At 36.2% G+C, this 11,200-nt stretch overlaps 2 protein-coding genes across 3 annotated transcripts in view; one reads left to right on the top strand and one right to left on the bottom strand.

Moving 5' to 3' along the window:
* LOC102604199 (uncharacterized) overlaps positions 1-4,533 on the top strand; it is a 5,047-nt gene extending 514 nt beyond the window's left edge. Inside the window, exons 2-6 of the mRNA XM_006350977.2 lie at positions 1,953-2,038; positions 2,462-3,184; positions 3,387-3,605; positions 3,689-3,813; positions 3,921-4,533. Of these exons, the coding sequence (XP_006351039.2) occupies positions 1,953-2,038; positions 2,462-3,184; positions 3,387-3,605; positions 3,689-3,813; positions 3,921-4,222 (1,455 nt within the window). The 3' untranslated portion in view covers positions 4,223-4,533. The remainder of the gene's footprint in view (positions 1-1,952; positions 2,039-2,461; positions 3,185-3,386; positions 3,606-3,688; positions 3,814-3,920) is intronic.
* Positions 4,534-7,759: 3,226 nt separating this feature from the next.
* Positions 7,760-11,200, bottom strand: part of LOC102584749 (probable Histone-lysine N-methyltransferase ATXR5) — a 5,097-nt gene continuing 1,656 nt past the window's right edge. Inside the window, exons 3-6 of one of the 2 annotated variants that reach the window (XM_006350918.2) lie at positions 8,935-9,161; positions 8,731-8,831; positions 8,429-8,641; positions 7,760-8,239 (exon numbers count right to left, since the gene is read on the bottom strand). In XM_006350918.2, coding sequence (XP_006350980.1) covers positions 8,080-8,239; positions 8,429-8,641; positions 8,731-8,831; positions 8,935-9,161 — 701 coding nt within the window. In that variant the 3' untranslated portion in view covers positions 7,760-8,079. The remainder of the gene's footprint in view (positions 8,240-8,428; positions 8,642-8,730; positions 8,832-8,934; positions 9,162-11,200) is intronic. The other variant, XM_006350919.2, reaches the window with a different exon arrangement.

An 11,200-nucleotide genomic window follows, 5' to 3' on the forward strand; every position in this document is an offset into this window, starting at 1 on the left:
TATTATTTTTTTTTTTTTTTTTTTTTAAGAACTCTCATTTTTTAGTTAACATTTTCAATTTCTTCAATGAAGAGGGTTTTTGAAGGTGAAATCATCAATGGATAGTTATGGGTCTTATGCAAATGCGTATATCTATGTTGCTCTATCTCTACTTTTTTAAAATTTTGATTTTTGGTTGTTAGTTCATAGTTGTTTGAGATATGGCGAATGGCGATGATAAATTCTGTGTGTGTGTGTTCTGCTTCTGGAGTTTTAGAGTTTTTTGAAGTTTTTGAGGAACGCTTCTTGTTTTATTTTTAGTTAATTTGTTTGTTTTAAACTGTTCGATTAGCAAAAAAAATTCAGTTTTACATCCATTTTTGAGAGCGATGTGTTCCTCATTTGTTTTTTTTTTCCTTCATCTGCAATTTTTTGCATAAACATGAAAGTGGGATGTAGGGTTTAAGAAATGGTGGGGTAGGGGAGGATATAAATATAAGATATGAGTAGTAAGCAAAAATGGATCAAGGATTTAAAGTTTATGCGTTACTAGATCAACCTCAAGTTACTATATAATAATAATTGGTTTCACAGTCAAATACTTATAGATATTTAGTGAATTTCTTAATATAGATACAATAGGCTTGAGTAAAAGCTATTGAGTTCCCGAGAACCCATAGGTTCTCTTCTAGATCCGTCCCTGGCAGTAAATGCTTTCACCTCAAACTGCTTATTAATGTTTTAGAAGGTAATGTTGTGGACTTAGGGCTTACTCTTTGGAAGATACATTAAAAAAGCTCCTTGCTATGTTTTCCTCCTGAAACGTACACCCCAAGCGTCCGAGCACATACCCTTGGGGAACCCAACATCCAACAATCGAGGCTTGTACAACTACTTTTGTGCAAGTCTTTAATTAGCCTTATGATTTCATAAGTAACCTCCTTGACTCAAAAGTCCCTTTATCGATCTTAGTTACAAGTTTGAGAAGATTGTAACTCAAAATTGGAACCCAAATATTGTATATTTCTTACTGAGAACAATGTGCGAATGAATTTCATATGGAAATTAATTCTAGAAACAGAGTAGTTACTCTTTATGTCTTCATTCTGTGTACATGAGTAATGAGACTTGTTTATTGAAGAGGTTAATTTTCAATGAGTAATGACTTCTACTTAATTGTCTTCAAAGACTATTTTTGGTTGGACATTGTGTTTAAGAAAGTAAGGGTGGCTTTTAAGACTTGTAGTCTTAAACTAAAGATGTGTATACTATACCAAAATGTTCTTGGAATGTTGTGGTCTTAAACAGGTAATGATAGGATGTCGGAATTAAAGAATTTCTAAATGTAGAAATCAGCAATCTTTTTGAAACAGACTAAAATGGAAAGTAAGGCACATAAATTGAAATGGAGGAAGTAATAATGTTGCTTCCCCTTGCCTGTTGAGGTCGGCTTATTGGTCGAATCTTAATTCATATGATAACCTTTTGACGTATTCCCAGGACTTCTGATTTTGCCATTTGTTTTGTGCAAGATTTAGGAGTTATATGCCCAACCCGGTTTCATGTATATATGTTTTTTATTCAGAGAAGTGTATTTACTTTCTAGCTAGATGGTTTTCATTTTTACGTTCTAGCGTGATGTCTGGGTTAGTTCATCCTTCCAAACTTCTATGAGTACATCTAAGAAAGAAAAATCAACTTCATAGAACTGTCAATCTAAGGGTCATGCACACAACTCAAGGATTGGATTCTTGTCCAGAGATTTGATCGTGGAGAGGTAATGTGTCATGTTGTTGCAGTCAGATTCTATAGAAATTTAAGGTTTCAGACATTATAACTTATAAGTGTTTGAATTCTATAAGACAAATTCACCAATTTGGCTATCAAAAGAGATAGTTTCATCAGTACTTGTTCAACTTATTGTACAATTTCACAATCTTAGTGCTCACTTGTGTTTTCTTTTTCTTTCTCAGAGAACTGTTTGTCTAACATGTGGGGATAAAGGAGATGTCAAGCTTCTTATCTACTGCTCGCAATGTCGTGATTCCGCTGTACACCAGTATGTTTCATCAGTAACTTAATTAATCGTATGCAATATTCTTTATTTTGAGAATGAATTTCAAGTGGATATTAGCAATTGTAATAGTTTAATGTTGGATATAGTTTTTCCTAGGCATTTTAATTATTAAGCCGTATTCTTGCCTAGTAGAAAATCACAATTTTTCTTTTCCCCTTTATGGAGTTTAGAAAAGGTACTGATGAATGTTTTAGTCCGTATATTTCTATTCTGTTATCGCATGCACATCTACATGTGCTTCTATTGGCTTCAATATCATGGATATTTTTAGTCTGTATATTGTCGTTCTATTATTGCTACGAGCATCTAAAAATGCCTATATTGACTTCAATATCACTTTACAAGCTCTGAAAAAGATTATTAACTTGGCAGGCGTATTTCATTTTGTTTTTCCTTATTCTGCAGCTATTGCCAAGAGAAAATCTCTGCTGATGATGACAATACCAATTGGATATGTTGGGATTGCACTCCCAAAGTTGCTAAGGTTGAGCAGTTCAGAAAGAGTGAACGGATAAGTGAACGAAAAATCCATGCTTTTGATGTTCGAGCAGAATGGAGAAGAAAGCTTTACCGTTGTAAAGTAAAAGCTCTAAGGTTAGATGAGGCTAGACATGACACAAGCGGAGCAGGTCAATCACCTACAGCCCATAGTCCTTTTCACGTTTTGCAAAAGGAGAAGCTTTCATTCATTGATACTAAGAAACACAAAGACATTGGAGAAGAGTGTGCAGATGTATGCTATTCTGAACAGCAAATTGAATCAGTAAAAGCAGGGAACACTCCGCTAGTAGATAAACACCAGGAAGCTTATTGTTCAACATTGAACAACGAGGAAGGTGGAATGGTAGAAAGAGCTCAAGTAAGAGGTGACTCTTCTGTGCAAGATTCAAAGAGTGCTCAGTCACTTGGTGAAATTGGAAATCAACAAGAGATGAGAAAGTCAAGGAGGAAGTTTGTAGTTCTTGATGATGGCGGTGATTTTGAGGGAGAGGGTGGGGCAATTGGTGGAAATTTTTCTTCTTCATTCCCTGGTGAGCAAAATTTTCCACTCGACACTTTGTATAGTGATCCTCAAGTGAAATCTGCGAATTGTTTGTCTGCACAGCCAGTTATTGATCCCATTTGGAGGTAAAAACTTTAACTTCCACTGCTTTAGATAGGCAATTACCTGTTTCATTTTAGATTTGGGATACCTAAACAGGCTTTTTCAGTGATTGCTACGAGCAGTTCTTTCTGCTATTGCCTTTCTTCCCAACTTCTTGGTGGGAGGATTCTTTATTGAATTTAGAAAAAAGAATTTTCTATTCACTGTCTTTATTTTTAACTGTAGGGGATGTTTTATCTTCAATACAGAAAGTGAAAGCAGTATTAATATCTTAGCTCATTTGTCAAACAAAGCCTGTGAAAAGGCGTCTATGGCAGCAAATAGGCTTCCTGTGAAACTTGATGTAAAACTTGTGTCCAAGAATGATGTATGGCCGAGGAGTTTCCTGAGGCTGCAACCAACAGACTGCAGTATTGCTTTGTATCTCTTTCCCGAGCTTGAAGAGTAACGTTGTCTTATTATAATGCAGTCATTGAACATTATGATCCTGATGTTCTCGAACCTTATCTATTAATACTGTCTTTCAGGGATGAAAATTCTTATGATGCTCTATTGGAAGATGTTATTGACAATGATCTTGCAATGAGTGCCACAATTGACGACTTGGAGCTTTTGATTTTTTCATCTCGTGTTCTGCCACAGAAACATTGGAGTAAGTGATGAATTTCTGCTTCCCAAGTCTTTATTTTCTCTCATTGAACCGAGATATCAGTTGTATTGTATTCAATCAAACACTTAACAAACCTTCACCTTATACAGGGCTTCGTAGGAAGTACTATTTGTGGGGCGTGTTTAAACATAAGTCACCCTCACGCTCAAGAATACCAACTTCTAGCGGCATTCAGAATGCAGCTACTAGCAATCTCCCAAATGAAGTCGAAGGTGCACATACAGGTAGTTCTCAGGACCAGAGTTTCCCAAGTCCCTTGAGCATACTGAAAGATGTGAATTCTGGCAGTCCTCCGGGTCGCTTCCCAAGTCCCTTGAGCTCCTGTTGTAACAGTACCTCTACAAAAGATTCTCCTTGCCATCATGAGAGAGTAGACTCAATAAAGGGGTAGGCTTCTCGCCTTTTTTTTATAGCAATACAACCCTCCGTTGGTGACGGCCAGACAAAGGAGATAGCTCATATTTTCGTGGTAAAATATTACACCAGTTATGGTTGAAAAACTTTATGTTGTATTGCAAACTTCTCAAAGTTGTTCATTGTGGGTGTTTGCATAATGTAAACTTTCAAATGGAAGTATTTTCTTTAGAGACGAACCCAAACTCATGGATATGAAATTGTTCCAGCATTACAATACATTTTATTCAGTACTATTCTTATACTCTTTGTCAAACGATCTTAAGCAAAAGGCATGTAATGTCATTAGTTTGGAAGTTTCGAAGGCCAATTTGTATTTCATTCGCTCAACAAACTACCATACACAATGCTTATAGGTCCTTGAACTAAGATATGGCTATTACTTATATTGATGACTTTCCACAAGTAGTTATCACATTTTCTTCTTCTCTTATTAGGATCAGAGCCAGGTAGGATCAAGAGGTTCATTCGAACTCCTTTTGATGAAAAATTACATGTTTTTGAACTCTCTTTTAACTTCATGTATTTAATTCTTCATACATGGTCATCTTTAGATCGAATGAAACATAAATGGTCTTTTAAACTTTCGAAGTACATTACGTCCTTTCTTGAAGAACATTGGGCATGGATGGAAAATTTCCTTATCAACATTAAAATAGAAGATAGCTCCATTTACGAAATCTCCCTTATCGAAGTATACATCTCGGGTTGTTTGGTATGGAGGATGGGATAAATAAAGTTATTCCATATTTGGGATGAAACATCTCGAGATTAATTAATACCCCTAACCAAATGCAAGATAGGATAATCTCACATTTTATCTTGAAATTATTATTTATTATTTCTCCTATCAAACGTCGTTGAATTTGAATGTTGACCTTTCAAATGCTTTAATGAGTTTGTTTATGAAAATTAGGGGTGTTCGTAATTCTGTTTGGATCGGTTTCTACCTAAAATACGACAAAATCATTTTTTTTAAATACAAGAAACAAATCAAATTAATTAAGTTATACACAGATCTTATCTCTACCATGAAGGTAGATAAGTTTCCAATAGATTCTCGACTCAAGGAAAAACAATTCAAAGCAGCATGACAAAAGAAATAACTGAGGTCAAGAAGTCATGGCAAAATACTACATAAAACATGACAAATCATTCTAAATAGTAGTTACAATAAAATAATACTATAATCAAAATGCTAGAAACAACCACCAGTAACAGAAATCGTGGACCAAGAAACTATAACAATAATGCTACGACTACTAGTATGGAAGGGTAAGCGAGACAATGATATACTACCTATGAACCTTCTATCCTAATATATATCATCTACGACCTCAAATCTATCGTAAAAAAAAACAAAAAGTAAGATTATTAGGAGGGCAAACAAAATATCAAATCAATTAAGCTTAGCCCAACAAATTGGTATATATGAAAGCCCGTGGTGCGACTGGACATGCATGGAGATGGTGTAGAGTAACTCTTATATTACCACCCATGATGAGTTAAGAAACAAGTCAAACGGAGAGTGATGAAGAGACGGAGACAGGACTTGAAACTTATGAGTTTAGTCATTTTACGCAACTAGATTCTAAATTAATAGTTTATACATATTCAATGGATTTCTTTTAATAACCATGGTGTGGAGGCCAGCTTGCACGCACCTCGATTAATACCTACCACTTCCCACCAGCAACAGATACCAGGTAACTTTGTCCACTAAAACTAGAACAGACGAAAAGAAATCACCTAGTATTTTTTTCTCTACTAGGATTTGAACCAAAGACATCATGATTCTCAACCTACTTCATTATTCAATGGATTTGTTAACGCAAATACAAGATTTGAACCAAAGTCACTAGGTTCAACCGAACATATAACGTATACACTAGCTCCGCCCCCTGGAGTGATGGCATGAACATGATAGTTTACTACCTTTGCCCATCCATTTCAAAAGTAGCTCTCATGTTATGGCATGTGAAGAGCTGAAAAACAAGCCCACTAGATTGTGATAGCATGGGTTGATTTACTATTTTTGTCCCACCCACTGATTGGTTTACTACATTTATTCATAGCTTGGAAACATATACACAAGAAGAAACATATGGGCTTTGGTGGCCATACATTCTCAGATGAATCTTAGTGATAGGTCATGTGGTAATTAGTTCAAGAGGTAGATTGTTGAGTACGCGAACAAAGCCTCACATTGGAAATTGATAAGAAACGAAAGCTACATATGAGGTGTAAAGATACTTCTAAAGGTGTGAGACCTTTTGGAAAAATCTGTGCGGACTTTACCCAAAGCAAAGCAGTATCAGACCATGTTAAGAGTGTTTTCGGGGCTGACTTAGTCCAACGACTCAAAACTTACCCGTTAAAGAGAGATGAGAGTCCCAGAAAAGACGTCAAATAAAATTTTGCTAGTGGGAACAAATATTGCAGAAGAATAGAGCTGTGATAGAAGTTGATTTAAGGCCAAAATGGTACACAGGCCATCTAAATATGAGCTATGACATGGCTTTAAGGAAACATACTAAGAATTTGTGTAATGAACTATGTTGCTAGGACTCTCCAAATATACTTTACGCCCGTGTCAGATCCTCCAAAAAGGATACGACACACACCTAGCAGTATTTTTGGAGAGTCCGAGAAACATAGGTAATGAATTCTACTATTTGGTGAAGCTAAAAAGTGGTGATTGCAGCAAGATCAAGTTTTTGGAAGGTAACTGGTTGGAACCTGTTCCACTTAAAGACACTTCAACTGAACATTATGGCTAGGCAAAACTTGTAAGGATGTACCAATGCAGAGAGTAGAAATGGAATTATATGACCTGCTTTACTTGGATATCCACATGTGCCACTATGTTGCTCGGACTTTTCTAAAATATCACCAAGAGTGAGTCAAATCCTCCAAAAGCTATGTATTTTTGAAAGATCTGACACGGGTGGAACAACATTTGTGAAGGGTCCGAGCAACATAATATGTGAGGCATGCTTCACATAAGAAAACTTACAGAAAAGGGCACCCTGGAAGGTTGACAAAGACAGTATGATGAAATCACTGGAATCAATATGGTCAAGAGTACCCTCATGCGTTCCATGGACTGACTGGAAGAAATAAATTAGAAGATTTTTTGAAGGAAGAACTGGTCTTGAACATAGTGTAAAACTATAAATGGTCACCAAGTTTGGATTTTTGGTGCAAAATATACAAATTAAATGGTTTTGACACATTGATGAACTTTGTTGATCTAAGATACTCAAGAAGGAAGTTTAGTCTTGTAAAACTTGTCAATCACTTAATGATACTCAAAGGGCAGTCACCTCCCGCTACGCACGAGGCCGGGAAGGTCCGGACCACAAGGGTTTATTGCACATCCTTACCTTGCATTTCTACAAGAGCCTATTCCCACAGTTTGATCCTGTGACCTCCTAGTCACATGGAAACAACTTTACTTGTTACACTGCAGCATTCAAAAGGTAACCAGACAAAGATGCTTTTACATTAATAGTCACCTCTAAAATTCTGTAAAACAGATGCATTTTTGTTCTCAAAGCAATTACATAGGGCTAAGGTCTACATATGTCAATGTATAAATGAAATTGATGAAGTTACCTAGTAACTTAAATCTCTGAAACTCTTCGGACTTCGACCAAAAATTTTCTGCTGTGGTGTATCTACCTCCATCTAAATGGCCAACATTCACCTTGACCCTTTGATAAATCAAGAAAAGGAAAAGGGAAAAAAGGTTTTGATCTGAACTAGTTGTATAGTTATGAAGAAGAAAGATCTCCTGATCCTAGGCTCACTAGGAAAGCTACATATGATAATTTAAACAAAATGATGTGTTGGATATTCATGCTCATATCCATTGTAATCATAGTACAGCCGCTCTCCCTTAGCAATATCACGAATTGCAACCAAAAGAACGTGACATGCGCCCTTTACACTGTATCTCACGCATTTCAGGTTCTGCTTCTTCTTACCCTCCCTGCAAAAATTGGAATAGTCTCAAGAACAGTAGGTTGGTTACTATAAGATCTCTTGATATGAATGTTTAGACACGCGGTTGGTTGAGCATATCATAAAAAGCATAGACTTTAGAAAGCCACGATTTATGGAGGAGAAAAGATGGACAAAGATCGAGTTTAAGAAGGCAAGATTGAGGTTACTAGCTTACGGTGAATGGTTATTTATGCCATTGATAAACCGAGAAATGTTTCCCCTCTTATCAGGACAGATAACAAGACTTTTTGATGGGTCTCTTGCTAAAAGAAGGGTCATCATGCTATCACAATCATCCTCCTGCCGATTCCTGATATAATCCACATCGCCTGTATATTCTGCTAATATTGTCAAGTCCTTTATAGGCCCATCAGCTTCTACAGTATAGCTGCATTAATAAGATGCATTAGATTTCATGTGCAAATACAAAACAAGCAGACAAGAAACTCACAAGCAATCTGAGGTAACTAGGCATACCCTTCACGAGAATCAAAAACAACCATGAGAGGAGGGCATTCCCCTCTTTTATACATAGCTCTACACTGCTCCAGGGTTTCAGTATCTTCTTTTGAGAGAACCTATAACAAAAGGAAAATATTACATGGTGAAGTGTGAGCTAACACCTTATAACATTGAAAGAGCAATAGAATAGACCGACTGACTGTGAGACCAATAGCAAACCTGCATTCCACCACTTTCAAACTTGGCACTGTTAGAAGATTTACGAGCCATGCCAGGCATGTAAGTTAGCTCATCGCTGAATTCCATATCGAGAACTGTCAGTGCAGAAGCAAGAGATGCCATTTGAACTAGCCTCCTGTGAGGATCTTCTGTTGGAATATATAGTGATAGCCTTCTGCGTCTCTTGTGGAAAACTAGTGAACGCTTCCGACGTTTTCTGGTATCTACTGACAATGTTGACAGGGAAAAATGGAAAATCAGAAACTAACGATACCTTCTTTTAAAAGTTTAAGGAGAAAAATTCGCTAGCTTGCAATGGATTACAAGGATCTGGTAGCAAAATATATCTAGGGAAATCTCTGAGATTAGAAAGCGAATCTACTCACAATAAAATGTAAATTCTCTTTAATACAAATCATAAATATACATTCTTCAAAACAGAATGACCAAAAATTGCAGCATATAACTCAATATCAGGAAAATAGAAAAAGAAAACCAAGGGAGTAACCAGTGTTGTGAAAGGCGATCGCCTCGTTGCCAATGGCGAGGGGCGAGGCGACCCTTCATCGCCTATTCGCTTTGTGGCGAGGCAGACCCTTGTCGCCTTTCGCCGTCCAAAACACTGGGAGTAATGCACCCAAGGGTGTGGCCCAGTGGTCAATGAAGTGAGTTGAGAATCATGAGGTCTCAAGTTCAAATATCAACAAAGGCTAAAACACTAGGTGATTCCTTCTCATCTATCCTAGCTTTGGTGGACAGAGTTACATGGTACTTGTTGCTGGTGAAAGGTGACAAGTATCTGGTAGAATTAGTCGAGGTGCGAGAAAGTTGGTCTGGACACCACAGTTATTAAGAAAAAAACGAGTAACTCATCTTAGTTTCAAATGAAATATTGGTGTATAGATCTTCCTAGACAAGTAACATAAGAACAGTTCTCACATTATTTGCTAACCTAATCTTGATGAAAATGGTCTAGTGTAGGATTTATATCTATTTGGATAACACTACGTAGCAAAAAGACAACTAAGGAAAAAGAATAAAGTGCAGCACTGACAAGTAGCTCCTTACTGAATTGTAGCAACAAAATCATATCAGTGATGACAAGCAAAAGTTCATATTTTACCAACAATTTTTGAGCTAACCAGTGCTATCACACTGCATAGGTAGTTGCATGAATGTTTATAGCAAGCTTAATACTTACCTCATACGTGAGTGGTTTGATCAAAGCATATATTAATTAAGCTTCAATCCAAACTAGTTGCCGGATGTGGAAAAATTAGAATGCTTTTGTGCAAAAATTTGATCAAGCACATTGTCATTGAGACAGATAATTATTAAATTCCTTTCTTATGTGCACAAGTATAACTCTATCACAATGGCAACAGTCACTTTTAAGGACATTAGAACATTTAAGAAAGTGATCTTTTGTTAATTAAACCTTACTTAGCTTGAATTTTTTTCTGAAAGAAGAAACATTTTGTGTTCAAAATCCAATTTCCTCATTAAGAAAGTAATGACTAAGTAAGATACAATTGAACAACCTTAATGTCCTACCAAACGACTGCAGAAAAGAAAGGCAGGTATTGTGAGATGGAGTTATCTGTTAACTAATGAGTTATCCAATTCAATGGATAAATTAAGAGAAACTTATGGTTCATTAAAATAATTCAGAAATTACTCGATTATTAATTATTTTGCGAGTAACTTCAGATTATCAAATGGCATCTGACAAAAGCTATACTGCAAAGACAGAAAGACAAGTTATTAGCAAAACACATTTGATCACAATGATAAGTTAACTGCAGGATGTTGATTCTTCCATCAAATTTTGAGATTATGAATGTTGAACCTAAACATCAAGCACACTAAACTCGTTGATCCACCAACTTGAAACTAAATATGGAAACAGAAGATAATAATTGGAAAACGTCAATCCATATCAAAAGAGCAAGCAGGAAATGAACTCTAGCAACTAAAACATAAATTACATAAATTGGAAAAGATAAAGAAACACTCACTACTATATAAAGGGATGATCTTGCACTTACCCGAAAAGATAAAGAAACACTCGCTACTATATAAAGGGATGATCTTGCACTTCTCCGAAAATATAAAGAAACACTCGCTACTATATAAAGGGATGATCTTGCACTTACCCGAAAAGATAAAGAAACACTCGCTACTATATAAAGGGATGATCTTGCACTTACCCGAAAAGATAAAGAAACACTCGCTACTATATAAAGGGATGATCTTGCACTTCCCC

The sequence above is a fragment of the Solanum tuberosum genome, unplaced genomic scaffold, assembly GCF_000226075.1.
Source record: "Solanum tuberosum cultivar DM 1-3 516 R44 unplaced genomic scaffold, SolTub_3.0 scf00131, whole genome shotgun sequence".
NCBI lineage: Eukaryota > Viridiplantae > Streptophyta > Magnoliopsida > Solanales > Solanaceae > Solanum > Solanum tuberosum.